General features: G+C 54.0%; 12 protein-coding genes across 12 annotated transcripts; 6 read left to right on the top strand and 6 right to left on the bottom strand.

Moving 5' to 3' along the window:
* Positions 1-14: 14 nt before the first annotated feature.
* K452DRAFT_264775 (uncharacterized protein) lies at positions 15-1,171 on the bottom strand (the record flags this gene model as incomplete). The annotated part of the gene is made up of 2 exons (XM_033538709.1): positions 207-1,171; positions 15-125 (listed from the first exon to the last, which is right to left on the bottom strand). Exons 1-2 carry the CDS (start codon positions 1,005-1,007, stop codon positions 15-17), a joined length of 912 nt encoding a protein of 303 aa, XP_033401313.1. The 5' UTR covers positions 1,008-1,171.
* Positions 1,172-1,985: 814 nt separating this feature from the next.
* K452DRAFT_324538 (uncharacterized protein) lies at positions 1,986-3,428 on the bottom strand (the record flags this gene model as incomplete). Its single annotated transcript, XM_033544712.1, has 2 exons — positions 1,986-3,303; positions 3,370-3,428. The coding sequence occupies 2 exons, from the start codon at positions 3,426-3,428 to the stop codon at positions 1,986-1,988; spliced, it is 1,377 nt and encodes a 458-aa protein (XP_033401312.1).
* A 204-nt stretch (positions 3,429-3,632) lies between these two features.
* Positions 3,633-5,201, top strand: K452DRAFT_264769 (uncharacterized protein; the record flags this gene model as incomplete). The annotated part of the gene is made up of 5 exons (XM_033538708.1): positions 3,633-4,047; positions 4,099-4,253; positions 4,318-4,549; positions 4,606-4,728; positions 4,787-5,201. 5 exons carry the CDS (start codon positions 3,633-3,635, stop codon positions 4,957-4,959), a joined length of 1,098 nt encoding a protein of 365 aa, XP_033401311.1. The 3' UTR covers positions 4,960-5,201.
* Positions 5,202-5,204: 3 nt separating this feature from the next.
* Positions 5,205-8,663, bottom strand: K452DRAFT_264768 (uncharacterized protein). Its single transcript, XM_033538707.1, has 10 exons — positions 8,395-8,663; positions 7,988-8,339; positions 7,684-7,936; positions 7,153-7,634; positions 6,883-7,102; positions 6,709-6,828; positions 6,548-6,658; positions 6,226-6,495; positions 6,036-6,167; positions 5,205-5,974 (listed from the first exon to the last, which is right to left on the bottom strand). Exons 1-10 carry the CDS (start codon positions 8,532-8,534, stop codon positions 5,340-5,342), a joined length of 2,715 nt encoding a protein of 904 aa, XP_033401310.1. The 5' UTR covers positions 8,535-8,663; the 3' UTR covers positions 5,205-5,339.
* A 726-nt stretch (positions 8,664-9,389) lies between these two features.
* K452DRAFT_324536 (uncharacterized protein) lies at positions 9,390-11,308 on the top strand (the record flags this gene model as incomplete). The annotated part of the gene is made up of 2 exons (XM_033544711.1): positions 9,390-9,756; positions 9,813-11,308. 2 exons carry the CDS (start codon positions 9,390-9,392, stop codon positions 11,306-11,308), a joined length of 1,863 nt encoding a protein of 620 aa, XP_033401309.1.
* An 800-nt stretch (positions 11,309-12,108) lies between these two features.
* On the top strand, positions 12,109-14,036 carry K452DRAFT_295202 (uncharacterized protein; the record flags this gene model as incomplete). The annotated part of the gene is made up of 4 exons (XM_033541786.1): positions 12,109-12,225; positions 12,625-13,451; positions 13,511-13,841; positions 13,896-14,036. 4 exons carry the CDS (start codon positions 12,109-12,111, stop codon positions 14,034-14,036), a joined length of 1,416 nt encoding a protein of 471 aa, XP_033401308.1.
* Positions 14,037-14,360: 324 nt separating this feature from the next.
* Positions 14,361-14,765, top strand: K452DRAFT_295201 (uncharacterized protein; the record flags this gene model as incomplete). Its single annotated transcript, XM_033541785.1, has 2 exons — positions 14,361-14,441; positions 14,556-14,765. 2 exons carry the CDS (start codon positions 14,361-14,363, stop codon positions 14,763-14,765), a joined length of 291 nt encoding a protein of 96 aa, XP_033401307.1.
* Positions 14,766-15,630: 865 nt separating this feature from the next.
* Positions 15,631-16,362, bottom strand: K452DRAFT_295200 (uncharacterized protein; the record flags this gene model as incomplete). The annotated part of the gene is made up of 1 exon (XM_033541784.1): positions 15,631-16,362. The coding sequence occupies one exon, from the start codon at positions 16,360-16,362 to the stop codon at positions 15,631-15,633; it is 732 nt and encodes a 243-aa protein (XP_033401306.1).
* Positions 16,363-16,890: 528 nt separating this feature from the next.
* Positions 16,891-17,218, top strand: K452DRAFT_295199 (uncharacterized protein; the record flags this gene model as incomplete). Its single annotated transcript, XM_033541783.1, has 2 exons — positions 16,891-16,926; positions 17,009-17,218. The coding sequence occupies 2 exons, from the start codon at positions 16,891-16,893 to the stop codon at positions 17,216-17,218; spliced, it is 246 nt and encodes an 81-aa protein (XP_033401305.1).
* A 572-nt stretch (positions 17,219-17,790) lies between these two features.
* On the bottom strand, positions 17,791-19,112 carry K452DRAFT_305584 (uncharacterized protein; the record flags this gene model as incomplete). Its single annotated transcript, XM_033542912.1, has 3 exons — positions 17,791-18,033; positions 18,090-18,974; positions 19,035-19,112. 3 exons carry the CDS (start codon positions 19,110-19,112, stop codon positions 17,791-17,793), a joined length of 1,206 nt encoding a protein of 401 aa, XP_033401304.1.
* A 272-nt stretch (positions 19,113-19,384) lies between these two features.
* Positions 19,385-20,494, top strand: K452DRAFT_122394 (uncharacterized protein). The gene is made up of 3 exons (XM_033535194.1): positions 19,385-19,738; positions 19,824-19,889; positions 19,944-20,494. The coding sequence occupies exons 1-3, from the start codon at positions 19,727-19,729 to the stop codon at positions 20,361-20,363; spliced, it is 498 nt and encodes a 165-aa protein (XP_033401303.1). The 5' UTR covers positions 19,385-19,726; the 3' UTR covers positions 20,364-20,494.
* Positions 20,495-20,586: 92 nt separating this feature from the next.
* Positions 20,587-21,939, bottom strand: K452DRAFT_221085 (uncharacterized protein; the record flags this gene model as incomplete). Its single annotated transcript, XM_033536497.1, has 2 exons — positions 20,587-21,705; positions 21,763-21,939. The coding sequence occupies 2 exons, from the start codon at positions 21,937-21,939 to the stop codon at positions 20,587-20,589; spliced, it is 1,296 nt and encodes a 431-aa protein (XP_033401302.1).
* Between the last annotated feature and the right edge of the window lie 446 nt (positions 21,940-22,385).

Raw genomic sequence — 22,385 nt, 5'->3', positions numbered from 1 at the left:
AAAGCCGTGGCAGTTTATGAGGGCGCGGCCTGCTGGTCTGCAGAGGCGGGGCCGCCCGAGTTGCGCGCGGCGCTCACGGCGTAGTCTTTGAGGAAGTCGGGGTCGTTTTCGAACTCCTCGCGGACCTAGGGGGTTGTAGTTTTGTTAGCCAGGTGATCTTTATACTTTACTGCTGGCGTCACTACGCAGCGTCCAGGAGGACTTACGATGTCGAGGCCGCCCACGAGCTCGCCGCCGGCCCACAGCTGCGGGAACGTCGGCCAGTCGGCAAACTCCTTGAGGCCCTGGCGGACCTCGTCGTCGGCGAGGATGTTGAAGAAGCCGTAGCGGATGCCCTTCTCGCGCAGCATGCTGACCGTCTGCCGCGAGAAGCCGCATTGGGGCGCGCTGGGCGTGCCCTTCATGAACAGCATGACGGGGGCGGCCTTGACGAGCCCGTCCAGCCGCGCAAACAGCTCCTCCTTGCTAGCCTGCTGCTCGCCGGCGCTAAACTCGGGCGCGGTAGCGGGGTCGCCCTCGGCAGGCGCGTAGGCGCTGAGGTTCTTCGCCGCACCAGCACTCTGCCCCGCAGCAGCAGCGTCGCCGTTGGCGTCCTGCTGCGTCCCCGCGGGCTTGGTCACGGCCTGTGGCGGCGGCAGCCCCAGCTTGCCCGGGTTGCCCGCCTTGCCCGCGTGCTTCTCGACCGCGGCGCGCACCTTGCCCGCGTCCGACCCGGACACCGTCTCCACCGTCTGCCCGCCGCGCTGCAGCACTATGTACGGCACGGCCGTGACGTCGTAGGCTTCGGACACGTCGGGCAGCTCCTCGGCGTTGACGGCCACGAACACGACCGCGGCCGGCGTGCTCGCTGGGTACGTGCTCGCGAGCGCCGTCAGCACCGTCGTCATCTGCTTGCAGGGCGCGGCCCATGGCGCGTGGAAGTACACTACGAGCAGCGCGTCTGACGGCACGCTCGCCACGTGTGCTGCGAAGTCGGCGTCGCTCGTGATTTCCGTGACGGTGGCCATTTTGGAATGTGTGTGGTTGCTGTGGCGGTGCTCTTTGGAGGGTGGGTGAGTGAGGGTTGCGCGTGCAGATGCGGCGATGCGTCTTCCGGGCGGGAAGCTGTCGAGGTCTTCGTAAAACGGAGCTCGAGTCTGCCGTTTCGTTGGGAGCCAGTGGCAAGTTGGATGATTCACTGGAATGAGGTTTGCTAGTCGCAAGCAAAGCACGTCACCCAGCCCACTAACCCGGGCGGTCACCTTTTTGGGACTAGCTTGGGCGATTCTGCCCAGCACTTTACCGTCACCCCACCTCGTCAGACATATTCTACGATGATGAGGTTATTGACAAGGCTCTAGGGTCTGTAATGTAAAGTACGAGTGAGGATGAGAATCAACTTCATGAAGTTAGAGCGGGCGATTCAAACTATGGCAAAGGCCGCAAAATGGCGAGGTGGCGAGGATTGCGGGGCGTACGCAGAGGGGGAGGGGCAAGCAAGGGTCTTGAGGGGAGACAAAGTTAGGGATGAGATGCGAGGGAATCTTCTCGTCCAGATATCGGATAACACCCCTAGTTAAGCAACTCAGTGGTATTCGTGAGCTACCATATAGAGTACTGTACATACGCAGCGAGCGAAGCACCCAACAAGCACAAAAGTCAAATCAAGCAAAACAGCTCGCATTCCGGCGCTACTACAACGAGCGATCAAAAGAGTCTAAGCAAGTACCTATGCATGCATGCAAGCGCAGTGTAGTGTCGTGCCGTCTGCAGCCTATCACCAGCTGCAGACGACGACCCATCCATCTGCCTTCAAGAAAGCAAGCAAACTGCAGCAGTAGCAGCAACCAGAAATGTCAAGCGGCGCAATCCAACGCCGCAAAGTATGTATCCGTACATTACGAGAGGGGAGTATCAATCACTCTGAACCAAGAGAGAGTGCTTAAGGCAGTAGCAACAACAGCATCAGAAAAATCGACAAAGGAAATTAAATGCGACAAGCAGGTCTAGCGACGTGCAGCAGCGGCGTCGCACTGCTCGATGAAGCGGTAAATGCCCTCAATGCCCTGGTACTCAAGCGGGTCGGACGGGAGCGACTCCTCAAGGTGGCTTGAGTGAATGCTCTCATAGCCCGACGGCGTCGGTGACGAGACCCAAGGGTTCTCCTCGCAGACAATATCCTCGAAGTTTGCCTCGCTCAAGTCCGAGTGCGACGACAACGCTGGCGTCGAGAGACGCTCGATCTCCGGTGTTTGAGGCGTCAGCATCCCGCGCCAGTCGATGGGCTCCTCCTCCTGGTAGGCGAGGCGCTCGTCCGCGGGGCGGGCCAGGAACGACGACTCTGAGGGCGTCTTGCTCGGCGCGAAGGGGAACATGAGCGCGATCTCGGTGCCGACGAAGGCGTCAAAGTCCTCGTCTTGCTCAATGAGACCGCGCTGCACGCCCATCTCGTCGCACAGTCTTTCGACTGACTCAGCGTCGCAGCCGGGGAAGTGCACGCGCAGGGTCGAGCCCTGGTACGTGATTGGGAGGTCGCCAAGGCCTGCCAGACGGTTCAGGTCGTTAAGCACGATGGCAAGCTCCTTCAGCTGGCGGGAGAAGTCGACGGTGAGGACGTCAAGGAGACCTTCGGAGTTGAGGTTCATCTTCTCGGTCTGGCTGGAGAAACCAGACACGGCGCTGAGGGGGGTGAGCGCTGTGACGGAGGGGTTGAGGTTGAAGTTGATGAACGAGCCAGGAGTGGCCTTGGGCACGGTGTTCATCTTGCGCTCGACCTGGTCCTGGAGAGCGCTGACAGTCTTGAACCGCTTCTCGCCGTTGCGCGGGTTGACGCCATCATACTGCGCCTTCTTGCCGCCGATCAGAAAGGCACGGACGGCCTGCGAGACATTCTGAACGACCTGCGCCGGCGCGGCGGGCGAGTGCGAGAAGTATCTGGCACCGCCGACTCTTCCGCCACCAAGCGTGTAACCTCCGGCCGTCCTGCCTAGCGTACCACCGGTAAGGTTCGGCCGCAGCGTGGATGCGAACGGAGCGCGTCCGGTTGACAGGTTGATGGCAGTACGCACGCGAGAGCTAGGGAAGCTCGCGCGGTCATACTTGGCGGATTGCGTAGCCTGGGTGGTAAAGCGACGGACAGCGGCATTGATGGTGCTGTGAGTCGTGTACCAGCGGCCCTTGCTCTGTTTGAGGGCGGCAATGCGGTGGAGCGGGTGCTGCTTCGGAGCATTGCGGGCATAGACGGGGGCGAGTTCAGCCTCGGTAGGACGAATCGAAGGAGGTAATTTGTTCTCTATAAGCTGTTTGGTCTTCTTCCAAGCTTCTCTTTGAGTCAGACGCACGTTAGCAATGGTGTTACCCGGAGCACAGGGGCGGTGGAAAGTTGCTCACTTTAGAAGCCTGGAGTTTCTGGCCACCAGCTTATGCAGGTGACCAACAGAGGGCGCCATGATGGGTTTGGTCGAAGATGCCTCGTAAGGCGGAGTGGAGTGATGAGGTGGGGAGACAAGAGGAACTGGAGGTGGCGACGGCGGCGATAAGTAGCCGGCGCTGTGGCGGTGCTCGTCACGTGCTCAGCCCAGCAGCACCAACAGGGGTCCTGAGTGGACGACGGCAGCGCAGGTACATGTGAAGGTACATGCACAATTGCAGCCATGTCTGACGACGAGGCCGATCCCGAGCTCGTCGCTCTTCTGCGTGCCCACTTGGGCCTGGACGGCAACAAGACCAACGCGCCTCCGGAGACCAAAGTCCTAGACAATGCATCCTTCATCTGCAACAACAGCATTGATGTCGCCCTGGACATGCGCGGTACTCAAGCCGCCGCTGAGACTATCTGGAAGCAAATGGAGCAGCGAGGCTACAGCACTGGTACGTGGTCTGAACACGAGCTGCATCCCAAGAGCAAGGACGAGAGCACTGTGAATTTTATTTTCACCATGGACCTCCTGAATTTTTGTTTTTGGTCGGAGAAAGGCCCGGAAGAAAGATTTGCTGTCGCGTACAAGGGAAGGAAATGGACTGGCTACTGGGGTTTAGTCGCTGTCCTGCAGCGCGCTCTTGAAGGAGGTTCGTGGCTGCCTGATGCATGACATCCGCTCTGATACTAATTCCAATCAGGAATCCCTATCACGACTCCGTCGTTCTGGGTCGACGAAGAAGCATGCACAGAGGAAGTACTTCGTACTGTTTTCCAATCAGCGACAGACGAGGAAGCTCCTTTATTCAAAGAACGGATGGCATGTCTAAGAGAAGCCGGACATGTTCTGCAAGAGGTTAGTTCCCTTATGTCCAAATCAATACCTAAACTAGCAAGTGCTCATTCAAAACTGCCTTCAGGAGTTCGATGGCAGTGTCACGACCCTCATCTCTGACGCCCGCAACTCTGCTGCCGCATTGGTGAATCTACTAGCAGACAACTTCCCCTGCTTCCGCGACGAAGCCACTTTCGAGCACAAGAAAGTGCGCATCATGAAGCGGGCCCAGATATTCGTGGCCGATCTATGGGCCGCCTTCGACGGTGACAGCTACGGCGAGTTCTATGACATTGATAAGATAACCATGTTTGCCGGTAGGTTGCCAATCCATACATTTGCGACCCGGAGAACGCTACTAACAACGTTCTAGATTATCGTATCCCGCAGATGTTGCACACACTTGGTGTTATATCTTATAGTCCACCGCTCGAGGCTCGCATCCGGAGCCTTCAGGAGATCGAGTCTGGACATAGCTGGGAAATCGAGCTCCGAGGTATGTTGGCATCAGTTCATCCATGTTCCTCATGTGCGCTTCTCTAACTAGAAAACAGGTTGCAGTATCTGGGCCGTTGAGCTGATCAGACGCGAGATATTGAAGCATCATCCGGAGGCCAAGGTCAATGCCATCTTGATTGACTTCTTCCTTTACGACACCATGAAAGAGCTGGAAAAGGCTGGGAAAGAGCAGATACCCCACCACCGGACTAGGAGCATCTGGTACTGATGCTTATACTCTCGCAATACAACCTGGCATTTCATAGACCTTCCTCATCATGTAAGGAATTCGGTGAACGAAAGGGCTTGCAGAGCTATGCATCGGAAGGCTGTCAAGGAGGCGTTTGGTCCCAATTAAGGTAAACGGGCATCTCATATTTCAATCGGGCACATGCCATTACAAAATGTTCGCGCTTAGAGTTTAGAGACGACGCTCATCACGTAGGAACCAACACTGAAGTATTCAAGTGCAAACTGCTGCTACAATTGATTTTGTTTTCGATACATCCCGTGACTGGTCAGTAGAATTGTAGTAGTATACCATCTCAAAGTATCATGAACTTGGTTCTCAGAATACTCGATCAACGAGGTCGCTACTTCCTTCATCTCTTAGACCTTCCTCGTCATTTGGCTCCATGCGCCCGCACAAGCACACTTGTTCTGCGGCATTCCGAGCCAAGAATCCAGATCCTCCATGATGTTCCCACATCTCGTACAGCGCCTACGCTTGCCCTCCTTTTCGGAGAGGACGGCTTTCCTGAGCACATCGACTGTGTTCTCCTGCGCCCACCTTATCGACCTGCCATCCTCGTGCAAGCACAACCAACGCAAATCATGAAACATGACGTTCGCGGGGTTCACCATGTCGAGCACTTTGTCGACGACAGTCGTCAGCAAGCCCGTCACGACTGGCATCAGGAGACCAGGGATCTCGGCCTTGATCAGCATTTCGCGCTCGATAGCTTTGCGCTGCTCAATGCTAAGTTGGGTGGCTGCGTAGACTTTGCGCACTGCCTGGTCTGTTTCTTGCACCATGAATGCCATCGGCGGCGGCTGTACAGGCGAGTTGATGACAGTGGCGAGCAGTGCATTGAAGGTGGCTCGATGCAAAACTGTCGGCGCGAAACGCACCTGCATTTGGCTAGCACTGAGCAAAGCTTGTAAAGGTCCGCGTGAGACACGGAAAAGAGCCCGTGGGTAACTGCAAAGGAGAAGAAAAATGGCTGGAGAATTCATTTCTTGGACTGTATAGATGGTAGCGGATTAGTGCCAGCGACAATATTGATTTTCCAAAGGATGACATACGCTTTTGTTGGATGAACTCTCTGTCACCCTCGTGCCCCTTACATCGCTTCGACAACTCGATCAGCTCATCGAGTATATAGACCATAACATCGGTTGTCCATTTGACTGGACCGGTGATAGCCTTTGCAGCTTCTGTACTCGAAGTAAGTCTCGCGAAAGCATAATGTATGTCTGCTGAGTTTGAACATACCTTGGGAAAGAGCTTCTGGCTTCGTCCTTACGGCCATGGCAAGGTTCCAAGAAGTGAGTCGTAGATTAAGAGCTATCCAAGCAAGTTTTGCTGAGAGGTTTCTCTTCCCGTCTGTGCCTGTTCCGATAAGGTTTTGTGCGCTCAAAGATCCTCGCAGCAAGCTGTTGCTGAAGATTTGTTGGAGTGTTTTTTGAGGGAGTTCTTCCGCCGTGTAATCGGCTGTCACATTTGTTGAGTAATGAGTGCCAATTAGGAAAGCACGCGCCAAGTCTACTTCGAATTAGATGGGGTCTTTCTTTTCCTAATAAACAATTTGACTTACCTAGATCAATGTCTGGAGGCATGATCGCGAACAGATCGTCCGTACTGCTGTACTGAAGGGATGCCGAGCTGTATTGCAAGACGAGTGCTGACATAGCTGCGGATATTTTCGCTGGCTGGCGTCAATAAGGCACTTTTTTTTAGCCATTGACATTTACTTACGATCGTTTTCCTTGCTGGTAAGAGGGCCTAAACCATATTCCATATTCTTCAGCGTAATCGTGCCGTCGTGTTGTACCAATGCTGCAATGCAGGCGCTAGGTGATAAAGCCAAGTGTAAAGCTTACGGTGATTGTCAGTGGTAGTCGAGTCAGTCGGGCATGTTCTAGTACTCACCGGGTTCATGTTTGGAGAAATCGAACCCAGCCTGGATCAGGGAAGACACTTTCTCTTCATTGAAATCTGCCACCATCCTCTCCATGGTGTACCGATCTCTAAACTCCGTTGTGCCATTACTCTGGAAAATAGCAAACTTGGTATGGAAGTCAAGGGACCATATACCAAGCGTTACTGAGTTCATGACAATATCGGGTTGGCGCTGGAACTCCAGACTTTGCTACAGGCAAGGATCAGCATGATTCATTAAGCATGACTATCGTAACTTACGCGCTGCCCACCCGTGTTTGACGATCGCTTCTTGGCCGTAAGCTGCTCAAAGGCCGGGTGAAGACTATTTCTAGTCTCTCTGAGTTCCCATCTTGCTAATATACTGAACGGCTGCTGTGATTGTTGCGCTTGATCCATCAGGGACGTTGCAGCAGCTGGCGTGTGACAAAAGACTGCCATGACCGTTGGATGAGAAATTCCAGTATGCGGACCTGGTTCAGGGCCAGTAGGAACAAACATGAGATGTGTGAGCTGCGCAGGTTGAGAAAGTCTATGGTTGGGTTCGAGGGAGCCACCGCCCGCATCGAAACCGGTGCTCAATGGCAAGCAATTTTCTTCAGACTTTAAGGCTGTCACCTCAAGGATTGGTGTTGGTGGTGGATCAATGCGCTGTCGGTTAGGGGGTATATTCCAATTGATCTTTACTCGAAATACGTGCAATGTGCCCGATTCACTGTGGGCAACAAGAAGCAGTGAGTTTTCTCGAGAGCAATTAGCAGGGTTCTTTTCATCGTGGATGGCGCTAAGTACCTTGGTCGGATGCGAACGAGGCATGAGTAAAAGCATCTTTAGCTGAGTTTGAGGCCTCTAGTTCTGCAGTCGCGTCGAGCCAATGATTTCCTTCAGCTTGAAAAAGAAGACGAATCGTTCCACCGCGAGTTAAGCACAAGAATGCTGCTTTGCTGCCACCTTCAATAGGATTATGGGGCTCTTTCCATTGGTGGCTCGTCATACGATACTGCCACTTGCCTTCATCACGGTCAGCCGACCACAGCATATGATACTACATCTAGTCAGCAATAGCACCCCCGGTGTTAAAAAAAAACAAACATACTCTGTGTTGCTGTGGATAGACGGGCAGCCAGTGTAAGCCGACAATAGCCCCCGTTTCGGTCTCCTGGTCGGTAAAGTTGTCTCTAGACAGCCGCATTCTGTCCAATGCTGGCTCAGCAGTGAAGATTAGTATTCTACCAGCTGCGTCTATGACAGCCAAGTCAACACCCAGGTGGCCCCAGGACACGTGGACGATAGGAAACTCGTCATGGACGGTATGGATTGGGAGGGGAACTTCGTCCCCCAAAGCCCACTTCCCGTCAGAGGGATTCCGCTGAAATGCGCGGAGGTTTACGCCATGGCCATCGCGGGTAATTGATGCTATGCAGCCACTCCTGGACCAAGAGATAGACCTGCTTGCCGTCAACATATAGAAGAGATGGGCGAGTTATACAGGGGAGAGCTTACTGACAACATCCGCTCTCCTGCAGCTCATTCAGACGCTGCGAGAGGCCTCTCAAGGGCGAAGGGGCGACGGAGATGGGTATGGGGCCTGACTCGTTGAAGAGATCTTCCATGTATTGGTCGTCGTCCATGATCAGAGGCATGTCCACGCGGCGACAAGGCTCTTGTAGGGGATCTCAAACACGGATTGACTTCATTACTGGCGAAAGAGCACAACTAGACATCAAGCGGGGGACAAGAGGGTGAAAGACAGGCGCGCGCTATTATGCTCGATACAGAATGCAGTCACGATGAGACTCGGGCACGCGAGATCGCCATGCAGGGCTGGAAGGCGTCGCGCCAAGGCGGCACTAGCCCTCTTTTCGGCTAAGTCGAGGCGTGTCAAGGCTCTCTCGCGACCGACGCACGACTCCATCGCGACTAAAGCACGCTCGATGTTGTCCCGTCAGCACCCCCTGCCCGCTGCCGGTCACGCGTGCATTTGCTTGTCTGACTGTGCGGCCAGACGTGGATGAATCTGATGCGGAGGCCCCCCTCGTACTTCGTACATAGCCAAGACTAGGGACCGCGACCGGCACAAGGCCAGGAGCTGGACGCTGGTAGAACCAAACTTCGCGGCAGAACAAAGCCAGAGAGGCCGGCGGACGCTCGGAATCCCCCCAGAAATCCCCCTCGTCCTCATGGTGGAGGCCGCGCGAGCATCAAAATAAACAGCCGTCACTGCTCTCGCGCCAAGCGAATCAGCTCCGAGCTCCCACGTCGCGAGAGACCTCATCGTTCCCCAACCTCTCGTCCTTCACAATCCACGCTCGCCCGTGCCCACTTCACCTCTTCCCCCACCGCGCCTGCCCCTGCCGACGCGGTCGCGGCCCTTTCGCGACCCGATCTTCTGCCATTTAGCGACTGCCCTCTACCTGTTTCCCATGTTTTAGACGCCCCGCCTGTGTCTTGCCGCATTCCCCTCTGCCGACCGCGGCTCAAACCCTCCCTTCTTCACCATGTCTTTCGTCGACTTTTCCGACCAGAGCGACCTGAGCACGCTCGGCTCTCGCACACCCTCGCCGCCGCCTAAAGACGACGTTGGACGCTACCCCTCTCCACCTCTGTCGCAAGACCCTTCCACCAAAGGCTCGCCGCTGCCAGAGAGCATGGATCCCGCTACCGCTGGCGATGACGGCCCTCCACGCAAGAAGAGACGTACCACCAAACCCGACACGCGCACGACGCGTCATTTGGACCTCACTGCAGAGCTCGATGAGAACGATGAGAGCCAGAAGGAGGCTCTCGATCTATTGCTCAAGGTCCTTTACTCGAGTAGGAAAATCGTCATGATTGTGGGCGCAGGGATATCCGTCTCAGCTGGAAGTGAGATCCCCCTTCCCGGTCGCAACGCCAACCTCAATTGACTGACGATGTTCCAGTTCCCGATTTCCGTTCTGCCAAAGGTCTCTTCAACACATTGCGTCAGCAACACAATCATATTTCATCTGGAAAGGATTTGTTTGACGCGTCCGTGTACCGGGATCCCTCTACGACTGCGTCGTTTCACGACATGGTGCGATCGTTATCACAACAAGCCAAGTCGGCGAAGCCGACTTTGTTTCACCACCTGATCGCGACTCTCGCGGACGAAGGACGACTGTTGCGCCTCTATTCCCAGAATGTCGATGGAATCGAGACATCCCTTCCGCCTTTGAACACACAGATCCCGCTTCCGCAGAGGGCACCGTGGCCCAAGACGGTGTTGCTCCACGGTGGGCTAGATAAGATGGTCTGTGCGAAGTGTAACGACTTAACGGATTTCAACCCAGATATTTTCGACGGCCCAATCCCCCCTGCATGCCCGGCATGCGTCCAAACAGACCAAGTCCGGACACAACACGCAGGAAAAAGAAGCCATGGAATCGGAAGATTGCGGCCGCGAATGGTGCTCTACAACGAAAACGGCCCGGATGAAGAAGCAATTGGTTCCGTCACTAACGCTGATTTAAGAACTCGGCCGGATGCCCTTATCGTCGTTGGTACCACGCTCAAGGTTCCTGGCGTGAAACGCATTGCCCGTGAAATGGCCAACACTGTGAGAGACCGGAGGGGTGGTTGCACTATCTGGATCAACAACGAACCTGCGCCAAAGGTTCAAGGCTTGGAAGACTGTTGGGATTTGGTGGTTAAGGGGCCTTGCGATGCCGTCGCGGAAAAAGCTCGCCTTCGGTTTTGGCATGACCGGTACGAGTTCGCGGAGGTCACAGACGAACAAGTACGCGCAGCAAAGGAGAAGCCCAGCCCAATTGTGGCGGTTCCATCACCGCGCAAGAACAGACATGTCTCCAAGGATAAGGGTATCTTGACGCCGTCCGCAAGCCCTAAGTTGAAGCCGCAGCCTGATACCATTTCCGTTGTTCGACCCACAACGCCGACGAAAAACAAGAAGTTTGCTGCAACAAACAAGAGGAAGACTTTAGTAGTGGGTGAACCCAAACCTGCGCCTAAGGGGAAAGCTAGCAATGCAAAGGCGGCACCTCAGAAGAAGGCCGCGCCAAAGAAGAAGGCGACCACGAAACCAGTAGCTCCGAAGCCCGCCGAGAAGATCACGAAGACTTTCACAGCCTCAAAGCCCGCTGCCCAAGAAACCAAGATGATCACGAAATTAAAGACCAGGGCCCAGTCAAGAAGTAGGAGAGCCGAGCCTGAGAAGGAGCCCATGGCACCCGTATCACCGCAGGAGGCGCGCAACAATACAAGCCCTCCCTATGCCGAGCCTGACAAGAAGGACTCCGCTGGTACTGACCCTTTGGACACTGGTATTGGCAGAATCAAAATTGAATTGACTGGGCCGATCGAGACGGTGAAGATGAGGCATTCCGGGACGATTTCGCCTGGTTCCGTGCCGAAAAACATGGAAAGACTCATTGACTGACTCATCGGATGGGTTCCCTGGTTCAATTAGGACAACCGAGTTTTGTTTTGCATCACGTGTACGAGGAAGAGGGGGTATTTCGGATTTGCATCACCGATACGAGTGAAGATTCGCATAATGCATGGATGAAATGGCGGGTCGCACCGGTATTGTGTGCGACATACAGACATTCATAGGACACGGAGTTTGGGAGAGAAGAACTGGGAGAACCTAAAGGGATGGCTGGGTTCCTTTGTACAACGTGAAATTCCGATTTTGCGACGGCGTTTCCTTTCGACCTTGGTTGGTCGTTATGTTTCTTTTGCTTTGGCATCATCCACCTCTTTTTTCTGCATTCGCTTTGGCAATATTTCAACCTCATACGTTCGATACCCGCGCACTCAGGTGCAATGGAGTGGAAGCGCATGTGGATGCGGGCCGCTGAAATTGAGGATGGACGGTGATGACATTAGGTATTTCTACTTGCTTGCTGGCTGGACAGTAAGGATGACCATGAATGGAGTTGTGGAAAGTACTACTTATCTGTATGTGCGTATGTGAATTATGAAGACAGCCCAAAACCGACCATTGGAGGAATGCCCGTGGAGAAATGCCGGCAGATTTTCGCGTCTGGTTTTCGCGCCCATGAGCCATGAGCTGAACCATCCAACCTTGTCTCGTCCCCGTCCGCTCATACTTCAGAAACATTACTACCTTACCTTCCTGTTTGCATGGATAGGATCTAGCCAAGACCGACTTCCTTCGCTCCTGTCAAGCTAAAATTCTAGACGCCTTTTGTTCGACAACTTCACTACGCTCAGATGCAGGAATATCTGATTCGGGTCGTGCAAGTGCACCCGAGTTTCCGCAAGGCGGAACTAGAGGCTCTGGCTACGTATGCTGGCATTGAGATCGAGTTCGTTGCTTATAGTGAAGATGTAGGTTTCTTTCTGTTTCTCGTATTTATGTTGTTGTAAGACACTCTTCATGCATGTTTTCCTCTTTCCTGGTGCCTTTATCAATACAGTCAACCCTGGTTACGACGTTTGGGCTGGTCAGCAGTTTCAGACTGTTAACATAAGCCTGGTGTGTTTACAAAGTCTTTCTCGTTATAATGGCAAAGGTATGCGAAAGGATACGCAAACTCTAGCCGGATATATCGATGAACACCTTTAAAGGTCGGGATTTGATGACCAAATCAACCGTTGTAGCCAGGTTTGGCTGTAGGTTACTTTTCTCCAAACAAGAGTCAGAGCAGCCTGAGATGTTTAGCTCTCAGCCCAAACATCTTATTTTCCCTATCTTCAATCTTGTCACATGACTCATCATTATCATAGTCCCCCTTCTGCATTGTACGGCTCCCGTCCGACGATGCCGCTCGCGCCCTGATATCCCGTTCGGTCTTGAGTGCAGCTATCTACGAACTCTGGGGAAGTGGGAGCACGTACGAGGACTTGCATACCTCAATTACCGAACGCACGCAATCAAGATGGCCGGCATACAAAAACGATTCCTTCCGCTTCTCCGTCGATTCTTTCCAGGGGAAACGCAGCAACTCGCAACAACGCGAAATCATTGACACGTTCCGGTACATGGGCTTCGAGGGCCCGATCCGCATGAAGGATCCAGACCTCCACCTGACCATCTTCGAACATTTCGAGATGCACACGCCAGAGCCACACGCAATCTACCTTGGCCGCCATATTGCAGACTCTGGACGCCGAGCAATCGTCAAATACGATCTCAAGAAGCGTTGCTACATCAGTACCACAAGCATGGACTCGGAGCTTGCTCTCGTGAGCGCTAACATGGCCCTCGCAGGGCCTGGAAAGCTGTTCTTCGACCCCTTTGCCGGCACCGGCAGTTTTCCTGTTGCTTGTGCGCATTTTGGCGCTATGGCGCTTGGTGCAGACATCGACGGGCGGAGTATCAGGGGAAAGGCAGGGAAGGACGTACTTAGCAACTTCAAGCAGTATGGTCTGATGGATAAGTGTCTAGATAACTGTATCTCGGACCTCACGAACACGCCTTTGAGGAAGGCGAGGTGGCTTGATGGTATTATCTGCGACCCGCCATACGGCGTAAGAGAAGGTCTGAAGGTGCTAGGAAGAAAGGATGAAGGAGGCAAGGAGGCCGTGATCATTGATGGCCAATATGCGCATCTGTAAGTGACTCAACTAAGCCCCAATGCACTACGGAAGCAGGCATGTTAACAGCACGCAGACGCGAGGGCTTTATCCCACCGAAGAAGCCCTACAGCTTCGAAGCCATGCTGGACGACATCATGGAATTCGCAACCGACATGCTCGTCGACGAGGGCCGCCTATCCATGTGGATGCCAACCGCAAACGATGAAGACATCGAGCTCGCCATCCCGACACACCCCTACCTCGAAATCATCAGCGTCTGCATCCAGCCTTTCAACAAGTGGTCTCGGCGCCTCTTGACGTATCGCCGGATCCCGGACGCGCTGGTGGACAAGACGGCATCGTGGACGAAGCGGGAGTTTGGCAACGGCGTCCATGCGGATGAGCTCAACTCGTTCAGGAGAAGAGTAAGTTGAGGCAAAATTGAAATAACACTCAGGACTCGAACTAATAGTCTTCAGTACTTCCAAGGCTTCAAGGGCGCAGACGAAGGCGAGGATCCTTCAACGCCTGTATCTGCGAGCGCGGCGATCGACCAGGCGGCTGCGGACAAGATCTCAGAGCTCAGCATATCGGAAGACGCCACACAGCCGTCAAAATAAGGCACAAGAAGCCATCAAATTGCCAGCGTCACGGTTGCCAGAATGTCTGCTTGTATCCGAGTCCACAATGCTGGCCCAAAAAGGAAGGCGGTCAAGCGGTTGATCAGGCGACGGGACATTCCAGGAGCATCAATGACGTCACGAACGTCAGCGAGCAGCTCACCTTGGATCCGTCTCTCCTCTCGGGCGCTCATAAAATCAATCTTCATCAACCTCCAACCACAACCTGCCAATTACCTCTTACCAAACCACCAAGCCTCCAATTGACCATCCACGAAACCAACACCCGCACACAACCACCCGACCACATAAATCGCTGTAACCATGTCCGCCAGCAACGCCAACACCAACCAGCAGCCCGGCCTCGTCGCCAGCCACGCCGAGTACATCAAGGGCGCCGCAGAGGTTCGTCACTTCCTCCCTACACCCTACAACCCTACACCATACACCCTAACCCCATTCCTCCACCACTCCCTCCTTGCCTCAGCAGCAACGCAGCAGCTAACCCCCCACCCACAGAGCACCATCGGCGGCCTAACCGGCAACCAAGCCTGGAGCACCTCGGGCGAGCAGGACAAGGCGCACGCGGTCGACGCAATGAAGGCCGCGAGCGAGAACCGCGACCCCGCTACCAGTGGGTATGGGCGCGCCGAGGAGCTTGCGGGCAAGGTCGCTGGGTGCGAGGGCATGGAGCGCGAGGGTGCGGCGTCCAAGGAGAAGAAGCAATAGATGCGTGTAGACTTGGGAAGGAGTGTTGGGGCTATTTATGGATTAATGAGTTTGGTATGACTGTGTACGATGTTGCTGGTGATGTTGGGGTGGTGGTGATGTGGTTTGCTGGTTGAGCGTGAAAGGACTGGAAGCATGCCGGTGAGCATTGGCTTCGGAGGCATGGTTTAAAGTGGACGATGCTTGTCTCCACTCTTTATCCACTGTGAACTATCCTGAAGGCTTTGCTTGCAACATCTGACTCTCTGAATGGCGATAGCAGCAGCCTGGACAGGAGAGCAACTATGTTAACTTCAAGCACTACTTCACCAAGCGAGCACAATTCCTGTCATAAGGTAACACCCTATATTAATCGCTCGTACGGCTGCAGGTCATAGCAGTGACTGCGCCTACCGCTACTAGGTATATACTCTCGACGTACAGGATGGTACCTCTTTCCCGTCAACTCGGTTGCCAATGTCATGGAATATACATGATAGCTAGCTAATGAGGAGTTACTGGACAGCGTGATTGGGATTGGCCACCATGCACAAGGCGAAAGGCAATGACTAAGGAAAGACTAATAAAGAGAGCCAATGAGTACTGAATTGTTGTGAAGCTAATAACTGGATTGTCAAGTGACAAGCTCTGAGAGTGCTCGCCCTCATGCCTGCTGTACAACAAAGCAATAAAGACGTGTGTTGCAATTAACACCAAACGACGTGACCCTGATACACGTGTGTTCTTCTCGTGAATGTGACTGCGAAGGAAAAGACAGCAGATGCACCCACCCCGCTTTTCGAATGAGGGTATCGTCAATATCCGAACTCCAGTTCAGGGAACTGGGAAGACTGGACACGAAATCCCTTCACTTCTCAGACCTCCTCTAGCCAGTGAACGACATACTAAAGAATTCCTCCACTCCAGCATCCTTGTCCTTGTCATCCGTATTCTTGTCATCCGTATTCTTGTCATCCGTATTCTTGTCATCCGTATTCTTGTCATCCTTGTTCTCCTCTTCTCCTGAATTCCGAGGGCTTTCTTTGCTAATTATCTCGAGGAACTTCTTTTCGCTGATCGGTCTAATGCCTCTTCTCATAACCGAATCAATTGTCAGTCGGGGAGCATTGGGACCCATCACGATCAGGGTGTGGGTCAACGGAAGATCTCGATCCCCCTCAATTCTAGCACCAGCCTCCTTGGCCAAAACCTTTAATATCGCAGAGTTGTAGGTCGGCATATTGCCACGAAAGCCGACCGTGTAACCTTTGAGTGAATCCTCTTTGACGCACCCCTTAGGAAGATCGTTCGGCCCCTCTGAAAGTGTAATGCCTGATACATCTTCTCCCATTTGGTTCTGTACCGCCATATCGCTGGCCTGGATGTACTCGCTGGTTTGTATATCGAGCTTTTGGACGCTTGCCTGCCAGTTACTGAGCGGGCTGAGAGCATTTTCTTTCTCAGCTTGTCTCTCGGCCTCTTCTTTGTTGTCGTAGAAGTTCAACATTCTTAACAAGACAACGACGTAGATGAACTTTTGCCTTGGGTCACGACCAGCCCCCATCCCCATGTCAAATGGGGGGATGGGCATTTCCTTGGAAGCACTGAAAGGCTGCATGATTGAGTGGAACGATAGATGTAGAGGTGCGTAAGCAAAGAGCGGTTCCGTTGGGATAAGCAGATGTTGAGCAGAGTAATGATTGACTCTTGATGTTGCTGTAATTGAAATTATGCAGTGATGAAGCTGTCGATGTAAGAGAAATGGTGTGACAAGTGCTTCGAGAACGAAGGATTTGGACGACCGACTTCAATTGATATGGAAGGAGGAATTGGAGTAAAGAGAGCCCACGTCCTCAGAAGCATAAGGCAGAGACGACCCGATTCGGGTTAGTTCCAGGCATTAACAGGCGCGGCTTCCCCGTGAGCGAAAAGCACGTGACTCGATATCCGCTAATTAACGGCATTTTACAACAAGGGGTTGATAGGTTTAGTCGTGGCCACACGAACGTCGCACCTTCAACAACCTCGAGCTAGACACTCTGTCTCTGCGCGGCACAAGCTCCGCCACTGCGCCTCTCTTCTCCGATTTTGCCAGTTCCTGTGCACTGCCTTCTTGCAGCTACCGCGGGTCTTTGATCTCTGCATCATGTCTTCCCAAGACGATTTGGATCTTCTGGCTGCCGTATGTGTCCGCCTTAGACCTTTCCCATGAAGGGAGGGGGTGCTTCCTTTGGAAGCTTCCGTTCGGCTGACTCCCGAGGAAGCTTTTGACGAATCTCCGCAACACGAAAGCAACATTTGGCGAAGACAGCAACCAGTACCAGGAGATGAAGGCCATGGTCGATGAGCACATCTCGGCGTCGGCAGTGACGTTAGAATCCAAGGATTCCAAACCCTCGAATGCGCCTCCCCAGCAGGAGCAGGCGCAACCGCAGCACTTCTTCAATCTGGCTTTCCGTCCTCGCATGGGTTGAAGCAGAGACTTGGAGAGACATTTTTATTAAAGCGCGCTTTCACGCGGTCCGCTAACGGAAGAGTTGCGATGGTGGTGGCCTCTTCGAGGTATCGAGGCAAGGTATCGAGGACAGAACTTTCAAAGATTTGGACAATCACGCCGGACTCCAGGCCTTCGAAAGGGGGGTAGTAGTGAGAGAGCAAGAAACAGATCAAAAACTCCGTCGCAATGCAGGTATCACTCCGGACAAGCAACGGATTCTCCAAAATTCCCAGCCAAACGCCCAACTGAGAACACGTGCTTCCAAGTGCCAACTGCCTTCCCTCTTGTGATAGAGCTCCTATCTCTCTCACGATCCTACGCGCACTTGGCCTGGCGCGTTTTTATTCCAGGCTGCGCCTCCGCGTGGATCTGGGAAGCATCGATATTAGCAATTGCTGTATGCGTCCCGCCGCATTTCGTTGGTGCAATTGTTCCGCCCATAACCCGGATGCGATGTGCTGCCTGCAGTCGTCGTGACGTACTCTCGGTCGTACATTCGGATGGCGGCGTAACGCTGCCCAAGGGCATCATGAAATTATTCGATTCTCTTCAATCGATCAGTGGCTTCCGAACACCTCCCACCATGGCCATTCCCAGAGCTGCCAGCCCATTTGGTTCGCTAGCCTTGACGATGTGGGCTGCTGGAAGCATCGGGTTTTCCGGGCTAACCCTCGCCGCCTCTCTAGCCGCATGCTCAATAGCTTCCATCTCTTCTTTACAACCTGCATGGTCAAAGGGGCAGACAACAATCGGTTGTCTGAGAAGAATATCCTTTGCCGCTGACATTTGTGCCTGGCGGTGGTCAGCAAAGAGGGACCCGAATTTATTTCTTCTAAAAGGCAACATACCTTCACCGTTAAATAGTATTCGATCTTGTAGAGCGATGCAGTCGTCGTGAACCCGCTGACTGCGTACGAAGGGAACTTCTGATTTCCTCTAGGAAGGATCCCATCGCTATCCCTCAAATCTTTTGCTGGAAAGACAAGGCCCAGGTTCGTAAAATAGCCAGCTTCCGGCATCTTGACGCCAACAGCCTGCGTAGTTTTTGCCAATGTCTTCACCTTCCTACTCGGTTCATCACCCTCATGGTTGTATATGATCTCCTCGTCTATCCCGACTGTAATCTTTTGTATCGTGACCTTTTTGGCCTTAGACATCCAGTCCGGATTGGGAGAAAGTTTGATGTAGACGCTGACGGGATCGAGAGGTCCGTAAGACCAGCGAGGGAGAGAAATGCCAAGCGTGACGAGGTGGTCTGAGACGCGCTCGGCAGACTCTGGTCTGTTGTACATACCGAAGGTGGAAAGGGTATCATAACGGGATATCGGAACCGGGAAAGCATATTTCTTCTGTTCTGATGCACCTTGTTGCACCGTAACAACTAATTCATAGAACGTCTCGGCCGTGCGGCTGGGAAGCTGTAGGCTTGCAGGCGGCACCCTTCGCGCAACCTCTTCGCCCCCACGGCCGTATGGAATAAATATTACAAAGGGAAGGTCCATTGAAAGGATGTTCTCCGCTTCTCGGCCGAGTGGGGAGCGGTAGAGCAGCATCTCCTTGCCGACAATATCTGTAATTTCCTTGCGCGGCGCAGCAAGGTGCTTCTTGGTAACCGAGTCAGCGGAGGGGTGAATCGTCTCTCGACGCTGCAGGGCGATTGTGACGAGGGAAACGGCCACCGGGGCGGAGACGCCTATTAACGGGCGGATCTCGACTTTACCCTCTATGCGCGGCTAGAGAAGTGAGCGGAGGGGGACAGGCAGGAGGGACAAGCGCGGAGGAGGGCGACATACCAGCGTCGCAGATATGCCCGGATAGCCCACCAGGAAATTGCTGTTGGGCGGTCCGGAGACGCGCACAAATGCCGTCATGGTTGCGGTTCGTTCGTGAATGCAGGGCGCTGGCCAGCGGTGGGGACTGCATGAGAGTTCACCCTCTGCGCCCGGCTGCCCAACAGCTCTCTCGACGCGGGCTCGAGGACTTGGGTGACAATTCAACGGCCCCGGGTAGCGTGTGCGATGCGAGGAGGATGCGGTGATGCGGGTGCAAGCGTGCGCAAGGCTGGACCGGGGGCGGAGGAGATCAAGTGTATGTCCGTATGCTTGATGCTTATAGCTCGCGGTAAGCTACACGGCGGGGTCCATTCATCGGCGGGCTGGGCTCACGGGCGGACGAGGCGATGGACGGCGATGGGCGGCGACGGGGACGACGACGGCAGCAATGGGCAATGCTCGAGAGGCGGCGAGCGAGCGTGGAGCCGTGGAAATCGGCTGGCCGTCGGGATGAGCGTGTCACGATGCGCTGCTGGTCGGCGGGCTGTTTCGCTGTTTCGCAGGGCTCGGGGGATCCGCTTGGGCGATCATCAGCCGCAGCAGCGGCCACTCTGCGACTTTTCTACCTGGACGCCATCAAACCCAGTGACGACACATACTTCTCTGTCAGCAGCTGAAGCGTCAGCCGGGATGCCTCTGTCTGCTCCTGCACCATGTCCGTAACGGTAAGCTCCCTGCGCCGCGCGTGCGTTCCATCTCTAATCTCTCATCTCTCATCTCTCCTCAGTGCCCGCTAACCCCGCTCTTCAGCTGCACACCGATCTCGGTGATTTGAAAATTGAGATCTTCTGCGAAAGCGTTCCTCAGACCGCAGAGGTGAGAGCGCCCTCGACTCCGCTACCTTCGACCGCCCGCTAACCGCCCCGCTAGAACTTCCTCGCCCTCTGCGCCTCGTCCTTCTACGATGGCTCGCCCTTCCACCGCCTGATACCCTCCTTCATGGTCCAAACCGGCAGTCCTGCCTCCGACCCCAAGTCCAAGACTTCCACTTCCATCTTCGAGACGCCGGACCGTCTTTTCGAAGACGAGATCCGTCCTGCTCTTCGACACAACGCGCGCGGCATGGTCAGCATGGCAAACAAGGGCCCCAACACCAACGGCAGCCAGTTCTTCATTTGCTTGGCCTCGGCTCCTCACTTGGACGGGAAGAATACCGTTTTCGGCCGTGTCATTGAGGGATTGGATGTGCTCGACCAGCTGGAGGGTCTTGAGGTAGACAAGAAGAACCGCCCTAAGGAAAAGGTGGTTATTAAAAGCGTCACCATCCATGCCAACCCATTGGCCGGTTGAAGAAGGCGGGGGCTGGATGCGGACGAAGTAGATTCGCATGGTCAACAGTCTCCTGGGAGCAGTGCAGGCTTGTAGAAGAATCGCAAGCCGAAATCTAGGACGGAAGCCAATTAATACACAGTGAAATGATGTATAAAAGGCTATTGGGGACTATCATATGTCCTATGGTAGCTCGATAGGAAGGGGTCGAATTAAATCGGACTACAGATAGCGCGTAGCTCTCTCAAGCTGCTTTTCTGCTTCGCCTAGAACCAGGCTTCTTCGCCTCATTATCTCCGTTGAGTGCCTCGCCTTCCTTCTCGGAGCTCTTTTCGGCAGCCTTTTTGGTCTTCTCCGCTTCCTCCTTTTCTTTCTTCTGTTTTGCGCGCTCCATTGCGCCTTTCTTTTCCAAAGCCTCTATGGTCTTCTCGGTAGCTTCCCATAGATCCTTTTGCACTTTTTCGTCTTGTACATCCGACCTCATGAATTTAACCTCTCGACATTCTTTCAGGAACTTACCACCCTCTGTACGTCCGAGTTGAACATCCATGGCTGCCCAGAGGTAAGTCTGTGCACCTTGTTGAGGACTTTTCAGGAGCAACCACCACAGCGGCCACATCACCAAGTACAACGCTAAGCCCCAAAGACTGCCGAAGGTAAGGTACCGGCGCATACCAGGCGTCCGACTGAAGCCTGGATCGATAACGAACACACGCGCATTCATTGGCATCTTGTCGGAGCGCACATATGTCGAGAGATGTTTCTGGAACGCTGAGGCGAAGGTCATGATAGCGAGTTTCGATGTCGCAAATGCGGAGGAGGCCGCAAATTTGACAGGCTCAGGAGCCCGACCGCCCTTCTTCGGTTTTGGCTTCACAGTCTTCTTGTCATCCTTGTTGGCCGCCTCAAGTCCTGGTAGTTGGCCTCCCATGTACGAGCTGCAAGTGCTGAAAAGAATCCGGACGTCTCGGTCGGCAGGTTGTGCTCGGATGGCGGGACTAAGTATACTGAGGAGGTGGAAGTTGGCCATGTAATTCAGTCCCCAGCTTGACTCGAGCCCATCCTTCGTTGTGGTTGCCTTACCCCCTGGGGGAGTCAGGGTGTTGGCGCATAATACGATCATGTCCAGGCGGCGAGGGGGAGCATTGTCTACCCATTTGGTAGCGAACAGGCGGATACTATGCAGAGAAGAGAGGTCGCAATGTTCGGCGGTGATAAGATGGTTCTTGGTTTGGGCTCGCATGTCCATAATATAGTCGACGAGGAAAGGATCGGAGAGCTCATGCTGGGTCAGGAGGACTAGCTGAGCTCCGCGGATTGCCAATTCACGAGCGACTTGCGCGCCAACACCAGCGGTGCCACCCTGTACATGAGTTATTAGTAAAGTTACTACCACAGATGAGAGGCTTACAAAACCTACCGTGATCATGACCACCTTCGAGTGCATCTTTCGTTCGGAGGTGTTCGTGGCGCCGCCAAAGTAGATTTTCAGGAAATATAGTAGAGCAAGCCATGGCACAGCTTTGATGACAGGCCAGGCATATGGTATGCTCGAGACGCCATCGAAGAGAGCCTGAACGGCAATATAGACGGGCATTGCTGCATTGAGGACAGCAATGTAACTTCTGGATGCGCACGAGTCCGGGATAGTCGGACGAATCTTATCGTTATCTCCTCGGAATTTATCGCGGCCCGGCATAGGTTCGACGGCGGCCGGCGGTTGGTCGGTAGATCCAGAATAGGTAACTACCAGGCACCCGTCCGTTTTTGGCCTCTCTCTGTCAAGCCATCCTTGCTGTCTTCACCATATACCATGATGGATTTTCCGTGGCTTGAACAATATATTGTCTTGCCCGCGTGGTTGCCTTGCCCAAGGCCCAGCGCCGTCCGTGACTGGACAGAATGGAACCAACAATGGAACCATCCGTCAATTCGGGTTTCTTTGACTCACCAGTGAGTGTTTGTTGTTGCACACCATCAAGGCAACAGTAGGTACTAGCCAGGGGTGACGAGTCTGCGTGAGGTACTTAATCCTGCCGGATA

This window comes from Aplosporella prunicola (genome assembly GCF_010093885.1).
Source record: "Aplosporella prunicola CBS 121167 unplaced genomic scaffold K452scaffold_4, whole genome shotgun sequence".
In the NCBI taxonomy this organism is placed as follows: Eukaryota; Fungi; Ascomycota; class Dothideomycetes; order Botryosphaeriales; family Aplosporellaceae; genus Aplosporella; species Aplosporella prunicola.
This window is presented reverse-complemented; position numbering and strand designations above follow the sequence as displayed.

Bases quoted from the DNA above. Each gene is read 5' to 3' on its own strand.
- K452DRAFT_264768 (XM_033538707.1), bottom strand. From the start codon at position 8,534: ATGCCTCTGATCATGGACGACGACCAATACATGGAAGATCTCTTCAAC. The intron at 6,829-6,882 runs GTGAGTACTAGA...AATCACCGTAAG, and splicing joins TTTCTCCAAACATGAACCCG to CTTTACACTTGGCTTTATCA. The intron at 6,659-6,708 runs GTAAGTAAATGT...GACGCCAGCCAG, and splicing joins TACCAGCAAGGAAAACGATC to CGAAAATATCCGCAGCTATG.
- K452DRAFT_122394 (XM_033535194.1), top strand. The intron at 19,890-19,943 runs GTGAGAGCGCCC...CCGCCCCGCTAG, and splicing joins GCGTTCCTCAGACCGCAGAG to AACTTCCTCGCCCTCTGCGC.